At 41.6% G+C, this 21,403-nt stretch overlaps 1 protein-coding gene across 2 annotated transcripts in view; it reads right to left on the reverse strand.

Annotated features, from left to right (window-relative positions):
- LOC139915745 (uncharacterized) overlaps positions 1-21,403 on the reverse strand; it is a 92,227-nt gene that overhangs the window by 4,420 nt on the left and 66,404 nt on the right. Inside the window, exons 11-20 of one of the 2 annotated variants that reach the window (XM_078291423.1) lie at positions 19,128-19,274; positions 16,697-16,831; positions 8,503-8,631; positions 7,307-7,435; positions 6,594-6,722; positions 5,971-6,099; positions 4,387-4,620; positions 3,711-3,862; positions 3,036-3,105; positions 2,097-2,150 (exon numbers count right to left, since the gene is read on the reverse strand). In XM_078291423.1, coding sequence (XP_078147549.1) covers positions 2,097-2,150; positions 3,036-3,105; positions 3,711-3,862; positions 4,387-4,620; positions 5,971-6,099; positions 6,594-6,722; positions 7,307-7,435; positions 8,503-8,631; positions 16,697-16,831; positions 19,128-19,274 — 1,308 coding nt within the window. Of the gene's footprint in view, positions 1-2,096; positions 2,151-3,035; positions 3,106-3,710; positions 3,866-4,353; positions 4,621-5,970; positions 6,100-6,593; positions 6,723-7,306; positions 7,436-8,502; positions 8,632-16,696; positions 16,832-19,127; positions 19,275-21,403 lie in introns of both variants that reach the window. The other variant, XM_078291396.1, reaches the window with a different exon arrangement.

A 21,403-nucleotide genomic window follows, 5' to 3' on the forward strand; every position in this document is an offset into this window, starting at 1 on the left:
TTGCATCGCTGTAAACCAAAACATTACATTGCAACAACATCAGTATTGAAAAGCAAAAATAAATCTGTGAAACTATGCATTTAAAAGGGAATACACAGTGAAAAGAGCAAGTGAAATACACAGCATTCAGATAGAGTGAGGGAGTCTCTGGGTCAGTCAGGGAGTGTGTTAGTGAGTGACGGGGGTCAGAGGAGGAGCAGGATCCCAGCAGAGGGAAAACACACAGAGGAGAGGAGGCAGACTCTTGTCCTGCAGAGAGACAAACACACCGGTGAACACAGGCAGGCACACACATCAACACGGTCATTCAAATGAATTACAGATCAGATTTCGTCTTTACAGTGACATTAAGCATGTAGCTGGAGATCTGTGTGGCCCGGGGTTTTTCATCCTGCACCTGTCTGCTCTTAGCGGTTAATTTCCTGCACACACACCACTATCTCTGCTGCATCCACTAGCGCACAAACTGGCAAAATCAGTGTCGTCTTTTAAAGGAAAAATCCACTCTCAGATACTCTCACATACTGTATATATCATCAGTCTGTGATGTTCAACGCATTCCAGGAGTTATTGTGTGACGAAGTGTTGTCATTTACGTTTTGGTGTACCCACTTTCCCTCAACCTGCCTCGTCTACTTCTACTTCAGATTTCCGACAGCAAGACAGTCACCCTTACTCAAAACACATCATGTCTTGTGGCTGCATTGCATTCTGGTCTCTCTCCTGCTCCTGTGGGTGGAGAAATTGGTCTCTCTCCTCTTCTACGATGGATTTCTCCCTGTATGATTGTTGAACGTCTCCTGGTGCAAAATGGCGGCTCTAGAAAGAAGCCCTCGCTCTTTGATTCTGAGGGCCTAACACCTGTGTGTGGTTGGCCGGTTATCCACAGGAATAAGTAAAATACAGTGGACTCAGAAATACAAGATACACCGCCAATAGCTGTTTTGGGGTGGATCTTTTCCTACAGAGATGCTTTCGTGTAATGATGGTTCTTCCCACTAGTTCCACTATATTGGTTTGCTGGTATAACCACGCTAAATTGATTTTCTCATGATAAATTCCCACAAACTAGAAGAAAACTTGTTTCTCGTTTACATTTCAATGAGTTTTAGCTGATACTATTCAGTTGTACCTGATTTTCATGCAAAACAGTGAAGCTGCGTCTGCAAACCTGCTCTGGTATAAAACATGTAGCTTACTAATGGATCGATAGAGTAGAACAGGCTATAGACACACTACCAGTCAACAGTTTGGACACACCTGATTGAATGTATGTTTTTCATTCTCTTAAAGCCATTTTGATCTTAAGGCTTACGCTTAAATGCTTGAAATTTGTTTCTTAGACAAATATAAATAGTGAAGTTGATGCCTATGAATGAATTTCTTTCCAAAGCCTTTGCCTTTCCATCAAGGCAAAGGGCGGCTACTTTAAAGAATCTAAAATATAAGATAGTTTTGATTTGTTTTTGGTCAGGGCATAATTCCATTTGTGTTATTTCATAGTTTTGATGTCATTATTAGTATTATTCTAAAATTTGAAAAATAGTAAAAATAAAGAAAAATGCCTGTGTCCAAACTTTTGACTGGTAGTGTAAATGCAAGTAGACTAAATTATTTCCTTGTTTTGAATGTGCCTGACTGACGAGCAGAGAGTGAAAGATAAAATCTTGACCACAACAGTATGTCCTTCATGCCTCATTAGATAAACTGCATGAGGTGGACATGTCACTCTTTCCCACTAATGATCCATAGGCTACCTACACTAGGCTCTATAGACTTTTGAAACCTAAGCTTTCACATTTAATTAGGCTCTGTGTCTGTCAGCACGGTCCAGCAGCAGTATCGATTGTCCGCCCACTCCTGCTTGCAGCTTGACACGTCCTGCACCTCAAACAAGAGAGTGTCGTGTTACACGGAACATGCAGCCCTCCACATTCACTGTGACTTTCAACGCAGGGAATTGCAACAATATGAAGCTGAGGTGTCAAGGCTCAAGATGCAAGAGAGGCCAATCATTGGCTGAGGGAACTGTTCGAGCAAGAGGATTGGCTGGGGGGGTCAGAGGTGATGAGGTCACAGTCAGCCTCACACTGTACCTCTGTAGCGCGGCTCCAGATGGTAACTGAAACGTCGGTCCAGGCAGTAAACACCTACAGAGGGAAGCCAGAAAGAAACGTTCCTGAAATATTAAGAACAATTAAGAAAGAAAGGACTGGCCTTGAGAGTAAACAGTCTACTAACTCATAGAACTCATAGAACAAGAACAGTAGTGGCTCCGGTGAAAGAGCGACGAGGGCGGCGCAGGGAATATAAGGATTTAGAAACCGTCTGATCGGTCATTAAGGTGCAGGTCCAAATCGCAGAGGCTGCAGATAATTGCTTAAGAGAGAGGAGCGTCCAAAATGGGTTTCTGAACAAGGTTTTTTAGAGCTGCAGGTAATCTTTGGTCCATGAATCAAGTACAATATTGGTAGCCTTTCATCATACTCAAACTCAGTAAATCCTGCATACTTTTTTAACAAAATCACATTTCTTTAAACAATTTTAAATGATGATATGAATCGCAGTTTAAATCGCAATTGCAATATTCTGTCAAGTAATCACAATTAGATTATTTGTCAATATCTTTCAGCCCTGCAAGCCGAGCCTCTAAAACATTCATTTTGAAAGAGCTGCCCCCGAGGTGGAAACTAAGGCAGTGGAACAGAAAAGGAAATTGAGAAGCTTTTCCACAAGGCAACACAACCAATGACGTGACATTTTAGACGATCACGCAGTGGAGGCTGGTGTGCAAGGAGTTCGACTAGTTCAGCCTCCAAGCCTTTTACACTGAATGTGAAGTCTGAAGTCTGTTTTTTCTGCAAACATGTCGTTTTGTTTGTGCAAAATTTCTGACATTTGTTTCCGCAGCAAGTATACTGTGGCCTGTAGGGGGCATCATTCCATTCTTCCAACCCTACATAGTGTTAGTGTACAATTGGCTTCAGAAGTAGAGCCTCAGAGCGAGGCTGGGAGAGGCAGGAGTCCAGACTGACCCAGCTCGTTGAGGTTGCAGTAAGCCCCCCACTCTGGAGCGCTGTTCCTGTGACGCTTCTTTGTCTTCATCTGGGAAATACACAGAGACCACTAAGACATCAGAACACACACACTAAAAACATTACATTAGAAAAACAGTTAATTTAATTATTACTTGGGACACTACACTTGCAACTATGATAATAGAAAAAATGCTTAAAGTGACAATGAAATGGCATTTCAAGAACATTTCCATAATTTGACGTATTTGTGGTTGAAACGGAATGTTGGGGTGATTATTGGTTGGAAATATTATGTATGCTTACTGTTATTCCATGAAGTAACCACTAAAAATATGCTGTTTTCCAGAAAGTAGAAGTAATGGGGTTTTGATATCAAAATAAAATAAAAATGTTGTAAATTTATTGACGTTATTGACATTTTCCATGTCATAATATACCCCTATTGTTAAATAGGGGTATATTATGACATGGAAAATCTGCTAACAAGGTGAAAAAGTCATTTTTCATTCCACTGTGACTAACGATAGTTTGTCTCTGTGGATAAAATATCGTAGCCAAAGTGCTGCCAGGCTGTCCTCACTTTTTGTCAACAAAGCGTAATCCAAATGCTGCTATTTTAAAAGAGTGAACACTAAGCAACTTTCAGCCTTGACCTTTTCAGCTGAGGCCCACCTTGGCAGCGGTCCTCTTGTCAGGCTTGGCATAGTGCGCAGCGTAGGTGCAGGGCCCCAGGGTGCGGTAGCTGGGGTTGGAGAAGCAGTGGCCTACAGAGCCGCTGCTGGGAGACGACTCCGGGGAGGAGAGCAGGCCTGTGCACTGCAGCCCTGCTGTCGCCACACGAGACACCGGCGGCTCAACACACACACTCACACACACAGGTATTCACACCACCCTGTACATGCTAATATGTATGCATGTGCACACACTCGGTGCGCCTGACAAACCGACAAGGCATCTGGGCGTTGAAAGTAACAAACATTGTCATAAGCAGCAGATTAAAACGAAGGGACTCCAGCTGGAACCTAGAGGAGGAACTTGGCATTCAGTGTCATAGAACATTCATTCATTTATTCATTCATTCACCTTTTCTTTACCCATTTATTCCTGTTCAGGGTCAAAAGAGGGCTGGAGTCTATCCCAGCATGCATTGGGGACAGGTCGCCAGTCCATCACAGTGCAAACACTAGACAGACACTCTCCTTCACATTCTCATACAGTTTAGACTAGTCTCCAGTCTACCTGCATGTCTTTGGCCTGTGGGAGGAAACTCAGGCGAACACGAGGAGAACATTCACACGCCATCCCGTCACAGAACATGTGAAGCGAAACAGGTGTAGGTGCCTCCTACCTGAGAGGGAGTAGTCGGTGGTGTTGATGCGCATGGCGGGGGTGTAGGTGACGTTGGGGACGTGGTGGCCTTTCTCTCTCTGCCGGTAGCGGAACCAGACCACCAGGCCCAGCATGGCCATGATGAGCAGCAGCAGGAAGATGATGCCCAGGACGGCGCCCGCCGACTGGCGCTCGGACGCCAGCGCCGGGCTGATCTTGGTGTAGGGGTTCAGTTCCTCCATCATCAGTGCGGCTGAGAAAGGGGGATACATTGTTGGAGACAGTCAAACAGATAAACACATAAACCGTAAGCGGAATTTGAATGGGTGCTGTGGGTGTCTGGCACCCATGGCCAAAAATGTAGAGAATCCCTTGAATGTAGTTATATTGGTAAAAAGTACAAGGTAAATCAGCCAATCATCAACTGTTTTCCATCGCTAATTCACTCTTATCTTTATCAACACTGTCATTGACAAATTTTCAAGTATAAAATGTAGAAAAATTCATTTGTACGATTGGTGCAATATGGAAGATTTGGAAATAAAAACTGCTGCTGTGATATCAAGGCATTTACAAGACAAAGTGAATTGGGAAATAAATACACCAACATTTGGTAAATGCTCATGTTGTTTTGACAAGTCACTGGGACCCAGTGCTGCATTTTCTGTAGTAGTTGTGAATTTAACTGTAATTTTAGTATGCTGGTATGTAATTATTTCTGCCCTTTTAGACCTATAACATGGTTGGGTAGACAGAGATCATAACTGTATCTTGCACCCATATGCATGACAGGCAAACTCCACCCCTGACATAAACACAAGCACATAGGTAACGTTTTACATGAACTTCAGTTTATATTATAACAACCACATGGTACATATATACATACAATTCTTATATCAGTGTTCAGCAGGTGTACATATCACAGCTGTCACAGGTGTGACATGAGTGGAAGAGTGTGTCAATTTACTGAGTGGAAATTTCAAAATAAAAGTCCCCACATCTAACTATTTCCTCATCTATTGTTGCTGTTGGTCTCCATTCTGTCCCATTCCATTATTTTGTCTTCTGAAAGATTCATGCCATCTGTTCACCTGGTTACTAGAGAGTGAAAATACATACGACCTGACTTTGTCTCAAACAGACCATATTTTACATGTGCAACTACACACATAATGCACATAAACACAACGCTAATAATATATTATGTAATATATTATACGACAGAGGGACCCGCTCAGTGATTTGCTAGGACATGAAAAGGCAACCAGGGAGCTGAGATAGCAAAAAGCGTTCTTGAATAAGACGTGCAAAAAAGTGCTCAAAAAGTGCAAAATGGTGAAGAACAATTACAGCCCATCAGGCCATCTTCAGTACAGGACTCTGATGCTGGATGTTTTTTCACCATCTCTTATTAACAAACTCATTTTGCCATCGCTTTTTTACGCCCTTGCAAACCAGTGTGCGGCTTCCTCTCTTGTCCAATGTTGTCGTATGATTCATCTGAACCAAAAACTACTTTGGCAAGACAAGCGCAGCATCAAACACTCACATCCAGCAACTTATCACACACACGACACTGAGCCATTAGCTGTCCGCTCACCCTGGTCACAGCGTATGCCTTTGAAGCCGATGCTGCAGTAGCAGGTTCCTGTCACGTAGTCACAGGTGGCGTTGTTCATACACTCACACAGCTGCTGGCAGCCGTAGCCAAACGTCCCTGCAGGACACTCTGGACAGGGGAGCAGAGGTGGAGAGGTTTAGTTTACTGTGAAACTCTACTGCTGGATACACACACATATTGCTGTTATCATGTGAAAACCTCATAACTCCAATCTTGGTTAATTTTTTCATTAATTTCAGTTCTGCCTCCCTTGAGCTTATATATGAAACTAGGCTGGGTGATATATCACAATAATCATGAGAAATTATTTGGATGTTGATATAACAATATCTGCTACTATATCCAAAATCATACTGTAATTATTAACAATAATTATACAGTAAAACTCACACATATAGACACACATATAGCTGTTATCATGTGAAAAGCCTCATATCTCCAATTTTCGTCAAATTTTTCATGTTTTAACTTAAGTTGACATGGTCCTCTATGGAAAAGTTGACATTTTGGAGATGCAAGGTTGCACCTGACAGCAACAATATGCAGATATGCATGTGCACACATGTAGACATCTAATCACAAACACACACACACACACTCACTGAGTTCACAGCTGTGTCCTATGAAGCCGGTCCTGCAGGAACACTGTCCGGTGATGTGGTCGCAGTCCGCTCCATTCTGGCAGCGACAAACCTCAGCACACTCTGAGCCGTAGAAGCCTGTGGGACAGCCTGGGAGCAGCAGACAGACGAACAGATCAGCAATGCACATGTACTTTATATCCATACATTGTGAACATTATTTATTTATTTCCTAAAACACAACAAATGCATCAACTCTTCACTTCTTCAAACTTAGTACCCGAGAGAGGCTCCACAAATCTGAACTGGCTGGAAATACTTTTTGAAACAGCTTTTCTGGGATCGGCTAATCTTGTCTGGCACAGTGGACCCAACAGGGATTACCTCGAAAGATTGAACTGAGCCTGTTTTTTGCACTTCAGGCAGATTTAAACAATCGCTCAGAGTGGCTGAAGGGATTCAGGGTAAGAAACAACCCGGCTCTGCCAGAGACCTGCATTACCCTTCAGCATGCAGCTTCACCACCTGCCACTAGATGGAGCTGCAGGTTTGAGTTGAACAGAGTAGACTCGTGATTCCACTGTAAAAAGTGAGGCTGCAACGGAAACATACTCTCACAACAGCCTGGAAGTGTATCAATGTCTGTCTTCCTGGTCTGTATTATGGGAATACGGTAAACGTGCGTGTCTGTGTGTGTGTGTGTGTGTGTGTGTGTGTGTGTGTGTGTGACCCACGTTGAGTGCAGTAGAGTCCTGTCCATCCAGGGCTGCAGTTACACTCTCCATCTGTAGCGCTGCACTGGGCTCCGTTGTGACAGTTACATGTATGGATGCAGTCTGGGCCCCATGAGCCCTGAAGGCACGCTGTCAATACACACACACACACACACACACACACACACAAGCACACACATATATATGTCATTAAATTAGGGTAAGATAAATGCAAAGATGAAAGCACGTGCACACGGTCCCAGACAGGCCAACAAATGTCAGTAGCCTGAGGGCCGGACGTGACAGAGATCAGGTCACTCTGTGTTCATTAGCTCTCATAACAGACAAGTGACTGAGTGATTGCGGTTGCTGTGTTCAATGTGAGCTTCTGATGGATGATTAGTGCCAGATCCAATGGGGTAATTGCCTTAAGGTTGTTGTTTTTTTGTTGTTGTTTTTTTCTGATTGATCCATCGTCTCCCCAACATGGGATGTGTGGTGTTTCCAAGTGCAGGATGAACCAGAAACGATAGTAAAATAACCAAAAAAGCAAAGGCGATGAATTTCAGTCAGTTCTTCTTTGGAAAGCAAAGAATTGAGGTCGATAAGAGCGGAGAGAGGAAGAAAAAGGAGAGTGTGTGAGAGAGAGAGAGAGAGAGAGAGAGAGAGAGAGAGTTAAAGGGTAACTTAGGTATTTTTCAACCTGGACCCTATTTTCCCATCTTTTTGTGTCTAAGTGACTAAAGGGGACAACAATTTTTAAAACTGGTCCAGTATTGAGCGAGATCACTTCAGTCGGCAGCCGCGAAACGAGCTGCAATGTAATCCGACGGGGCAAATCGCACCGTCAATGTACGTCCACTAAAAGTGCTTGTTTTTGCCACTGACAGGCTCAGATTGTTATTATAAGTGTCTGACAACATTATGGAAAGGACTCTACAGAGAAATGAAACGTTGTTCTTTATCTTTCGCTTGATCCAGTCTGTGTGTAACTGCCTGCAACGACTCAACTCTCGCGAGACTTGGTTACACACAGACCGGTGTGTAACCAAGCGATTTGCCCCGTCGGATTACATTGCAGCTCGTTTCGCAGCTCCAATTTCAAAAATTGTTGCCCCCTTTAGTCACTTAGACACAAAAAGATGGGAAAATATGGTCCAGGTTGAAAAATACCGAAGTTACCCTTTAAGGAGAAGGAGAGAATACTTTCGTCTTACCTTTGGAGCAGTCGTCTCCTATCCAGCCTGGGAAGCACTGACAGGAGCCATCGATGGGATTACAAGTCCCGTTGTTGGTGCATACACACGACTCAGCACAGCCTTTACCATACTTTCCACTGGGACACACTGCAGGGATTGATGCATGTACACACATACACACACACACACACACAAATGAGGGCATTATAATGTTATAATGAAGTCGTATTGCTTTAGGAACATCATCATCATTGTCAGGCACTGTACTAATGCTAATTCATAGCTTATATATCATTGTTATTATGGCTTACAAAACATAATGGAATGGTTACAGCTTTGATGAAAAGGGAAGCTAGCAGCAAAATGTGAAAAGTTGCTATGAAAACTTTCATAGCAAAATGGGATTTAAAAATTAACTTAGGCATCAGATGACGTGTCAATTGTGCGTAAAAACTGTATATTGTTGCATAATGTTATATTGTTCTTGTTATATTGTTGCATAATGCTTCATTATGGAAGGAGATTAGTGTCAATAATCACAAATTATATGATACTTCATAATGGAACAATGAATGAATGAATTTTTGTGCCATGCCTCACATTACATAGTGAAGATAAATATGAACTGAGGTGGTAATGCTCAGCTGGAGAGGAAACCCTGAATGAATTGGTGTGTGTGTGTGTGTGTGTATGTGTGTGTGTGTGTATGTGTGTGTGTGTGTGTGTGCGTGTGTGTCCATAATAGTATTTTTTTTTATTTAGTCAGAGAGTGGGAGAGTCACAGGAGCTTGGTGGACTCCACTATCTCTGAGCACAATAAAAATATAAACAAGAATCTTTTAAAAAGGGTTGAGACGAATAAAACCGGCAAACACAACCAGAATAAAATAAGAAAAACGGGTAAAAAACAAAACTATTCAAAAGTCTGAAAAAATGTGCTTCAAGGAGAGTTAAGAGTCTCCTTTCAGCAGCAGCAACTTAACAGCCAGTTTCAACATGAAGGAGGAGTATTCCTGATCTAAACTGGGACACAGTGACCTTCTCTTTCAACGTAATGTTCAGCACAGACTTCGTTTGACTCACAGCATTATCTCTGTGGTCTATTTATCTTTAATTTGATGAGAAATTAGTTCTTTTATCACATTAATATCAGGGTTTTTTTTTTCCTTTGAAACATACCTACTCATATCAAACTGCCTGAAATAAATCATTACTGCTGATTGTTTTTGGTGCGATAAGCCACTGCATTGCTCAGCCTGAGGAATGAGGAGAGCGATGTATTCAGCTCAGGACAAACCGTGTATCAAGAGCACCTACAAAAGGGCAGCAGGAAGAAGCTTTCTACAAAGTTTATTTTTTTTGCCAGTGAATCATTTCAGGGTGATGCTTTAGGATGGAATATTTACATTTTAAATTCCACTGAATTTAGTTAAGAGTAATAAAAACACAGAGACACTGATCGTTTCTGGCAAGCTCGATAATATGTTTATGTGCCCTTGGGGGGTTTTGATTATTGCCAATTAACATGAGGGGGCATTCACTTCACTACTACTGTGTGCAATATTTTATGGTAGTTTTCAGTCTCAATTGAAAATTTATCAAGTTAAAAGAGTGCTTATAAAATTTCATCTAGCGTCAAATAATCCCACTGTGATTCCCCGGGGGAAAGCAAGCAAAAAAAGTGCAGCTGAGGTACCATTATATTGCATTTTAAACAGTGCTCAAAGTGTACATTTTATGAATATTATGAGCTGATGTCTACCTTGACCCCATGATTTAAAATGTTAAATGAGTATTGGCATTGCATAATACATTATAAGATACTGTATGTGTTTATTATCAGCTTCATAAAACATTATGACTGCATTACTTTTTTTGTGAAAGCATGCTATTTCTTTGCAGTGCCTTTATTATGCAATCTGGCCTTCCTGGAATGTGTTACACTGAGAATATTCCACTTAATGTTTAGGCAGGAGTTTGATAAGATATATATATATATATATATATATATATATATATATAAATATACTGTATATACATGAGCTATGTGGCTATTTGTTATTTGTCCATTTCTAGATTACTTAGTTGCATTTTTCCATAGATTTTTCCAGGGTTTTCATGTAATGCACTCTCTTTATTAATCAGTTTTGCCTGTCTGTGCTTGTAATAGCCATACATCATGTTTCACTATAAGAATAATACCCAAGAGGCCATTCTTCACTGTGAATATGGGTACGGCAATGCTGCAGCTTGGCATAAGATACCTGCATTGAGTGTATTCTGCATTTTGTTTTACAACAGATGACAATGTGTGACCACGGTCTGTAAAGTTTTGATCAAAGCAGAGTGCGTACAGTATGTAAGAATAAAACCAGGAGAATTTAGCGAGCAGACTTAACAAGAAATATTGTTAACTAGCTCCCTAGTTAGCATCTGTTACATAGCAAACGATTCATTTTTCATAAACATGGTGGGCGGCTTTAAGAGATCATACAGTACTGTTGTAATGCCTATTTGAGCTGCAGATTATCATGGTCAAATTAATCTTACTTACTTACTCGTTTATTTAACAGGGACAAATGCATAAAACATTGTTTCATATATAAAATACAAAATAGATGCCATGCATACGGGTTTTTAGCCACGGCTAATTTGCAACCCCTGTCCCTGGCTAGGCTTTTGGAGTTAAAACAGGAAGTACAGGAGCATTAAGCTTAAAAATAGTACAGAAACATTAAAATACAGTACAGATGAAGGACAGAGACTAAAATGTTAGTAGTACATAAATACATTTAGCAATAACTACAGTATTAAAATATGTGTTATGTATGTGTGTGTGCGTGTGGGTGTGTATGCCTGTGCGCATGCTCACACATGTACGTCCATGCATTGTGCCTGACGCACATGGCGTGCACATGTGTGTGTGTGTGGTCAAAGGATATAGCGTACACAACCAGTGTTCACAGGCTTGTTTCAGTTTCAGCCATTGTTTTGCATGTGTGTTAAAAACCTTGAACTCTGTTAGTTTTTTAATTTCAGATGGTAATGCATTCCACAATTGTATACCTCTTACTGAGAAGGATGACTGACCAAATGTTGTTCTGCGTTTTGCTGCTCTACAGTTTCCACTTGTTGCACCCCTAGTTCTGATTCCACTATTTTGTTTGTTTACCAATTGACAGTATAGTACAGTACAGTATTTCTGGGACAAGGTTGTTTACACACTTAAAAATACGTTTTATAAATGAAAAGTTTACAAAAGTGTCAAAACTAAGTAGATTATATTTCTGTAGAATTAGGCAATGGTGCCATCTAACTGATTTCTGACCCATTACTTTCAATGCCTGTTTACATAATGACCTAATGGGTGTAATTGACACGTGTATAATTGTGTCGTCCGCATACATTTGATAGCTAACTCTTTTGCAGCTGTCGGGTAAATCATTTATATATAAACTAAAAAGTAAGGGGCCCAAAATTGAACCTTGTGGAATGCCCATTCAGCAAGTTTGGACGGATGACTGGGTAGAATTTATTCTAACACACTGCTCTCTGCATTCAAGATAAGAGCTAAACCAAGTTATTGCATCGTTTGAGAAATTATTTATTTATTTATTGAGAAAAGTTTATTTAAGAGAATTTCATGGTTCACGGTATCAAATGCTTTTTTCAAGTCCAAATTTACTGCTCCCACTACACTGCCTTCATCTAATGAATGTTTTATAGTTTCAGTGAGGTAACAGTTCGCCAACTCTGTTGAATACCTTGGTCTAAACCCAAATTGTTTGGGGTGCAGAAAATGATTATTTTCAAGATAATTAATAAGTTGTTTAGCAACTGTTTTTTCGAGAACCTTTGAGAGCACGGGTAAAATTGAAATTGGTCTGTAGTTGGAGACCTGATCAAGTGCTCCAGACTTAGGAATTGGAGTTATGATTGCCGTTTTCCAATGTTGAGGAAATTCATTAGCTCTGAGGGATAAATTGACCACATGTGTTACTGGCGAAAAAGTGAACTGTGTTTTTTTATAAAAAAGGTATCCAAGCCAAAATGATCCTTGGCCTTAGAATGCCTTAACTGCATGATAACTTTACCAATCTCACTTTGATCTACCTCTTTAATATAAAAGGACGTTGAGTGGTCTCTCAGTGTATCTTTTAACTGTACTGGTTGGAAATTTGCCGCCAGTTCCTCAACTGATTGAATAAAAAATGTATTAAATTCGTTTGCAATTTCCATACTATCATTACTAACTATTCCATTTATGTTCAATTCCACTATTGATTTTTGTAGATTAGGCACTCGATTAGTTAGAATATTTAGGTGTTTCCAAAGCACCAAGCTTTTTCCTTCTGATTCAGCGATCAGTTGCATGAAGTAACAGGTTTTTGCAGTACGCAACTCCCTAACTACCTTATTTCTTAGTCCTTTAAAAATAAGTATGTCCGTGTGTGTTTTTGTAGATAATGAATGTTTGAGCGCAAGATCTCTTTTTTTCATCAGCTGGCGAATATCATTATTCAGCCATGGTAAAGCCCTACTACGTCATGGGTGCTTCAATGACTGAGTGTATTTCTGAATCAATTCTGTAAGTGTTTTCATCATTGTAGCACGGCAGGTATCTAAATCGTAAATTTGCATAACATTATCCCAATTAATATTCTGTAATTCATCCATCAGATGCTTTTTTTACCTTGGCTGGATCTAGGCATTGTCTAATGTTTAATCAATGCTTTGTTAGTATCAGTATTATAGCCATGAAATATTACTGACATGCCTGATAGTGTCTCATTTCAAAACTTTGGACAGTATAATAATGAATGTATTCAAATTTCTACTATTTTAAACATCTTTTGCCTTTTCCCAACCCTTTCAATCTCATACACCAAAGTTCATCATGATTGTGGGACACTGCACATTGTGCATGTCCTAATTTTACTTTTAATCAACCAAAATATATGTCAGTTTGTAACGCAGCTTGTTTACAGTACCAAAATGCAAATAAGAAATTTTGGTTGCGAGTTTGATTTCAGATGTTATTACTTTAAGTGTGATCTACTGCTACAAAAAACGTCAGATGCTCCTCGGTCCAGTTTGGGATTCCCGAAGGAGACACATCAGAGGCCGAGTGTGTGCAGCGAGCGCTCAGTATACAAGGTTAAGCCTCTTTATTTATTTAAACACAAACAGCAGCCTTTTTCCATCACATATACTGTTTAGGCAACTTATACACAGCAAAGTCATCCGTGTTGAAAATCAACATTATGGCAGAGGTTATAGAAATCCACAACATTTGAGTTCATGTAACACTTAACGGTTTTGAACAGCCACTCCAGAGCCATATCAGCTCTATGAGTGGACAAATAAATCTCCAATCAACACTTAAAACACTTAAAAATCAACACTTAAGAACACTAGAAAAAATTTGCTGTGTACACGACTTTTAGGCTGATTACAGCTAAAATTTGGCATCACAAATGATTTTCACGATCGCACTAATTTGCTACACAGCAAATTTCCCAGTGTTAATTTTCAGTGACAGTTATTGGAAGTTGCCAAGTGTTGATTGGATAGCTGTTTATCCACTCACATAGCTGATATGGCTCTGGGGCGGCTGTTCAAAACAAGCAAAAGTCACATTAACGCTGACAATAATCACAAAGCAAAATAGGAATTCAATTCATTTATGGCTGTTTCCACCTCAGGCAGGTATTACATGAGGAGATCAAAGTTGCGGGAACTCTTTGGTCTCAGTTCACGGCTCATCTTTACCTTTAATCTAACACACAATGAGTTGTTTTCTTTCCGAGCTGCAACACACCCTTTGAGAGTTAGCCAGTCAATAGCATCATTAGCTTGTACAAAAGCGTATCCTGCATTGAGAGAACAGAGAGAGAGCGCCGCTGGCTCTCCAGGCGGTTAAAAAGCCCCCCCATGCCGGACATCTGATTTATCAAGGCTCACCCAGTTATCTATGGGCCTGCTCAAAGATGCAGCGGCCAGCAGAATGGCTAATGTAGGACGGGGCATAACTAAGACTGTCTTCATCTTTAATGATGATGAATATTTCACAGCACACTCCTCCACTGTCTCTTTATTTAAAATTCCACTTGGCAAGGAACCTTGGGCCAACTGTCTTAGTATGAGAATTAACACCCGTTTAACCTGCAGAGGAGCTAAACCATACAGTCTACGGGCTGAGTGAAATACTGATGTACAGGAGGAACATAAAAAAATGATTCAAATCCAACGTCTCATGATGAGGATGAAGAAGTTGTAGAAGAGAGAGAGAGAGAGGCAGAGAATGAGCTCAAGGTTTAGATTTTTTCCTTTTAATACTTAATTCCATTTCCACTGAATCTCCTCCAACAAGACTCTGCTTCAACGATGTTTTTTCAAGCCACCGAAAAGTTGCTGCTGGTTTATCGTGTGTGATGGGCTTTAGTTTCAAACCCAAAGTTAATTTAGAGATCTCAGAGTTTTACCAAAAAGGTTAATAGAGTTAAAGAACTTTGCTGACCAGACCAATTCTGCAAATGAAGAGCAGACGAGCTGTCGAGAGGCTGATGTGGCCGTTAAATTGATCGCCAGCTCTGCTCTGTCCCGCTCCTAAACGAACTGGCTGGTAGTTAGAAAACAGATCTTCTGAATGCTGCTGGTTCAAATACCTTGAATGTCTGGGAGCATCTGGCCGATTTTTTGGGAGTTTTGCCTAATGGTCACCTTACCTAATATCTGACAAGAACATTGGCACCGAAATCTTCTTTGTGTCTCCGGTAGATAGCTTTGTCTGGTGTGCATGCTAACGCTTTAGCAAGTTAAGTAATCATAGGGAACTAGCATTATCCAAAGTTTGAAGTCCATTACGAATCAACAGTCAAAAACTTTAGCTGTCTAGCTAATTTAACTCTCATCCTGTGTAAACAAAACAAGTTATGCTCGAAATCTTGCAGGAAAAGAGATTTTCTGGCATTGAAAGTCCATAGAGTGCTTTCTTTTTTGTCGTTTTTGTTTCTTTTTTGTCTTTTTTGTTTATCCCGTTAATATTTTCTAAACAAGCCAGAAATATTATTAAAATTATTAAAATTATCTAACCATCCACCTTTGCTGCTAGAAGGTCTACTTTTCTCACTTTTAGGAGAACGCCAGCAGGATAACGGCATGATTACATAACATACTTTATGCTAAACCGTTAGCATGTGCACCGAACAGAAATATCTACAGGAGACAGAGATGATTTTGGTGCCGATCCTCTCATATTGGGTAAGGAACCGATGGGCCAAATTTCCAAAAAGTCGGTGTAGTCCTTTAACTCTTAAAAGCTCCAGTGAAGCTCCCCAGCGCCAACACTACTAAACTGTGGTTGTACTGGATTCCCAGGTGTGAATATATGTGAATACTAAGCTCCCCCTGCTACTACAATTATGATTACAATTTCCCATTTGGCAGACGCTTTTATCCAAAGCGATGTACACATGAGATACAACACAAGCAAGGATCTAGTCAGGGGAGAACGAGAGTAAGTGCCATAAAGCTAAGTTCTAGTCTGACAGGACATACAGTAGGTGCCAAGAGGCAATGCATAGAGTGCATAGAGGCAGATAAAGATTATTTTTTTTTTAGTAATTACACAGTCCATCAGGTGAGACTACCACCTCTGGGTGTTATGCTGGTTATCTTGTTACGATGAACAAGATAATATAACTGAAAATGTGGTCTATTTGGTCTGATCTTTTTCCATGTGTGGTGGAGAGAATGTAGACTTTGAAAAGCAGTGCAAAGATATAACAAAATGATGTAGCAACAGAAGATAAAGTTTACCTACAGCTTACAGTTAAAGTCACAACGAAACGGCATTTCGATGGTGTCTTGCTTCTGTAATTTGACGTATTTTCTGGTTGAAACAGGATGTTGGGGCGGGACATAATGGGGGGAAGGACTGTTCAAAAGTTGGCAGGTTGGAAAAGAACAAACGTGGAAAGTGACTTTTTTTTGGCATTTATTGTAAAGTAGGTGTACATTATGAAATGTAGAATCAGCCAGCAAGGTGAAAATGCCATTTTTCATTTCACTGTGACTTTAACTGTTTAGCCTTAAATGCCACCCACCCACCCACACCCCCACACACACACACACACACACACACACTGGATATGCAAGTAAACCTTTTTGAGACAAAGCACTGAAGAACTGAAGAAAAGCCAGGACTGACCTTGGTTGCAGAGCGAGCCGAAGAAGCCAGACAGACACTCACAGTGGCCGGTCACATGGTGGCACGCTCCGTCACTGTGGATACACTGAGGACAGGACTGGCTGCAGCGCTGGCCGAAGAAACCAGGGGAGCAGGCTGGAAAGCACACACACACACACACACACAGGACAGGAGGATGAGGATGAGAGAGAGAGAGAGAGAGACTGCTCCGAAAGTCGATTTCAGAGTTTGGAGGAAACTTTTGATTAGTCCTCTGATTAGTCTTTGATCAGTTTAATAATGGATTTCATGGTCCACTTAGCCCTGATGTAAGCCATGTTTACAAAATCCACATAGATGAAAGCTTAATGTAAGCTATGTCGACCATCTCTATATGGTTGTGTGTGTGTGTGTGAATGTGCATGCACAGTGTGCAGCACGTGTGTCCATGCGTCCGTCTCTCTGCCCGCTGTCTGTCCCCAGGGTCGCCCTGTTAGCCTGGTTAGCTCTGCTTTGTTTTCCTTCCACCGCAGGTCCAAGCCCATACGTCTTCCTTAGGCCTTTAATTCGCTTTAATTGATGCTTCTCTAAGTGGGAAGACAGGCTTGTGCAGACTGTCCTGATGTTTCTCTCTCGCTACAGGATTTTTGTAATTAAGATAATTGCTTAAACTGTGAACCGTGAGCCCTCAAATTTATCACCCTGATGTAAGCAGAAGCAGAGGAAACCTGCTGCATGGTATGTAGGCATATACACAGTCAGGCACAGTCAGGCTGACACACACGCACACACACACACACCCCGCGTTCACACTGCGAGCAACACCATCATCAAGCCACCGGAAGTCCATTCATTTCCTTTTGAGCAGAGCGATCAGGGAAACTCAGCCGATGTACAGACGCTCAACCAGCTTGTCGGCTGAGAGAGACTGAACTTTTCATTAACAGCTGTTTCCCTACTGCTGTGATTTAGTTTCATGAACAATAGTTCCGCCTTGCAAGAGCAAAATTGACGAGAAGTTGATTCCAGCCATTCAAAGCTTCACAGTTCTCCACAACTTTTATTCGAAAGACTACAGGAATAAACGTCTCAAACACGATGGTTGGAGAACAGCTGCATCCATCGTTGGGGTCAATTAAGCTTTGTAGTAATTTCATTGACTTTTTTTATTTTGGATTAATGCTACCTAATTAGCGCTTGCTATCAAAACTATGTAATATTATGAAAGGCAGTACCAAAGCAACAAAAAATACACAATTTGCCTCTTAAAAACGTGGTAGCAACAGATCATAACATAGATACAATCGGAGGCTCTTGCTCCGCCCAGAACAGAGCAACATGATCTCATAAAATTTGGTGAAATGAGCACGAAGTCTGAAACGCACATTATGTGTTATGGACACAAACTATGTGAAGATTACATCCCTCCACCACAAATTGGATTCTGTGATATTGGCACGAATTGGAGGAACCATTTTCACCGAATCGGTTAGGTTCAGGTAAGTAAAACAACCTTGGTTAAGGTTTGGGTTAAGGCTATGGTTAAGGTTTGGAAACTACAACAACTTGGTTAAGGTTAGGGAAAGGCTTTGGTCATTGCCTGGGTCCAGACTTTTGAATCTGCCAACTCCACCGAGTTGACTGCTTCTGGTCTGGCATCGTGACATGAAACAGCGGTTTCTCAGTTGAAAAATGATCGGTCCAATGAGCGCCGGGGGGGACTAACGATTAGCCAATCAGCGCCACGGGCGGGACTAACGCCGTTGTCAAGCTGTTGTCAAGCGTTGTCAAGCTGTGCGCCGGAACCAAGGATGAGTAATAACAACAATGGCGACCGCTACAGACAAGATAGACGCTGCTATCGAGGCTGTTCTAAATCGATTAAAAGTACCAATTACTTTGAAATCCGAACAGCACTCTGCTTTGAAGGCATTTATTCAAAGGGGAGATGTTTTTTTCGCATCAGTGTCGACTTAAAATGACGTTAGATTGAGGCGGATACGTTGGTCTCTAGTGATTGGTTAGGGAAAATCGAATCCCCCCTCCCCCACGGAAATCGGTTAGAGTGGAGGCAATGTCAGACTGAAGATGGAAATGGAGTGTAACAAGTTGATAATTCTGTCTGATATCAGGCAACTTTGGTCATGGTTAAATAAAAAAAAAAAAAACGTACAAATTAAAACTTATTTAAGACTTATTTAATTCAAGACTTCATGCTTATTTCACAAAATTCCAGGAGCGCAGGCTGGAAGAGAGCGAAGCATCACCCAAGCGGCTCGCAGTGTGAACATGGGAGCAGACACACCATTATTCTTCTCTGGCTGACCAAAAAACAGAAAGGGCACTAGGATACACACATTACAGCGCAGATGTATCAGTAGATGCGTGCGCCCGTGTGTGTGTGTGTGTGTGTGTGTGTATGTGTGTGTGTGTGTGTACGTTGCATTCTTACTTCGTCTGCAGTTGGTGCCTCGGTAGCCGGGAGCGCACGCACAGGTGCCGTCCTCCGGGGAGCAGGAGCCTCCGTTCTCACAGGTGCAGCTGTAGGAGCAGTCGGGCCCCCAGCGGCCCTCCTCACACACACTGTCGCAATGGACACCTGCACAAAGCACACACACACACACACACACACCAACACAAACACACGCTTTTTACTCTATCTTATAAAGCAAAACGGCTTTGCTCTTAGTTGCAGGCTTCCAAGTGAAGTCAAACTCATTTCTCTAACGCCGCTCACAAATTTGCAGATGTGTCACTTTTAACTCGGGGGGTGGGGGGGGGGGGGGGGAAGGAAGAGGAGAATGATGCAAAGAGGGGGGATGCCGGGACGTTAAGCTGAAGGCATTTTCAGCACCTAGCCGGAGACGGAGGTGGCGGGGGGGAAGAAAGTGTGTGAGGGAGACGTATAGAGAGAGGGGATGTGACAGATAAGAGACACGCGCAGACGACAAGAGCCAAAGATAGCGAGCTTCTTCTTCATTCTGCATCTCCTCTCTGTACTCATCTCGCTGTCACACACACACACACACACACACAGATCTAAATCGCACAGCGGAGGAACTGTAGACTTTGGCAGGGAGGGTTGGAATAGGTGGCAACATCTCTGAACCTTCTCCCACATAACGAAGATTGAGTTTAAACTTTTTAAAGTGGCCTGTTGTTGTTTGTTGCTGGAGAGGTGTTCACATGATCAACTGCTCTTCCCGTTTCCCAAGATCCCCGGCAGCATCGTCAAACTTGTGTCTAATATCTGCCAGAGGGTAGAGTGTGTTTCCACCTACAGGCATTAGGTCTTTTCATCCATCCAGATCGTCTTATACACAGGATAATAGTTTCCACACCAAGCGTTTTCTATTGTGTTGCATTATAAACTGGATTTTTATCAATTTACTCCTTACAAACTGCTCTGTTGAAGTGTAACAGATCGGTCAGTATCGCATGTGGAAAACTCTTACGCATTTTCCAATAAGTGTGCATACTAATCATTAAAATCAACATAGAAAAACAGGCAAAATAAGGAATACAGTCTCAGTATTCCCCAGCCATGGTGCGCTTACTCTAGCCAATAAACACTTTTTGCCTGTTTGGGAATAAATGTCAGTTGGTATGCGCAACATTTTAGGCAAAAATCTATATTCCCCAAATTCTGCCGGAGACTTTTTGCCCTTTAATCATTTGTTGAAGTGTCTCGGTCTTTCATCAGTCTTGCGTGTGTGTGTGTGTGTGTGTCCTAAGAGGCAGGAGTCTGTCTCCACAAAAGCTGGCTTAAAGAACGGATCAGAGCCCTCGACAGTCTGGAGACCGCCGTGCCCAAGAGACTCGCATTACATTCATTTTCAGCTACGCTCAGCCACACTCGCTCGCACACACACACACACACACACACACACACACACACAGGAACAAGCTCACCACCATATCTAAATATAGAAACAGACAGACATAGGGACAGGCAGACGCACAGACTGACTAAGGATTGCGTGTGTGCAAATACTCGCAGTACGCCTTTCTCTCTCTCTCTCTCTCTCTCTCCCTTTCTCTCTCTCTCTCTCTCTCTCTGCCTGGCCCATCTACAGCTCATTAGAAACTTCCTTTGACATAGAATATGAGAGAATATGAGAGTGGGGCACAGGCAGCCATTATAACTCAATTAATAAACTACCTCTGAGCCGAAAACTGGGTGGAAATCAGAGGACCTGGGCTCTTAAAACAACGGGAGGGAAGGAGAGGTGGAGGATGAAAAGGTGGGGACAGGATGAAGAAAGGCCAAACTTAAATTCCCTTGTCACTTCAGTCTGCCCCCAAAATTTTGACACTGCATGGCGTAAAGCTAACACCTAGTAACCGTTTCCCTTGTGCACAGCTAGCACCACTAACACAAAGAAAAAAAGGGAATCAGATTTGACACACATAATGCGAACGCTTCTGACCCAGTTCAACTCTAGGGAACTTCATGGGAAAAATTCACAATACATGGTGGTGAATGTAAGGGAAGGTATAAAAGAACTAACTCTTGACATTAGTTTTCTCTCATAGACCACATTTTGTTTTGGTGGCCCCACAAGTATATATTGCATACTGTATATACACCAGTCAAAAGTTTGGACACACCTGATTGAATGTATTATGTTTTTCATTCTCTTAAAGCCATTTTGATCTAAAGGCTTATCCTTAAATGCTTGAAATTTGTTTCTTAGACAAATATAAATAGTGAAGTTTATCCTATGT

The sequence above is a fragment of the Centroberyx gerrardi genome, chromosome 1 (assembly GCF_048128805.1).
Source record: "Centroberyx gerrardi isolate f3 chromosome 1, fCenGer3.hap1.cur.20231027, whole genome shotgun sequence".
NCBI classification, from domain to species: domain Eukaryota; kingdom Metazoa; phylum Chordata; class Actinopteri; order Beryciformes; family Berycidae; genus Centroberyx; species Centroberyx gerrardi.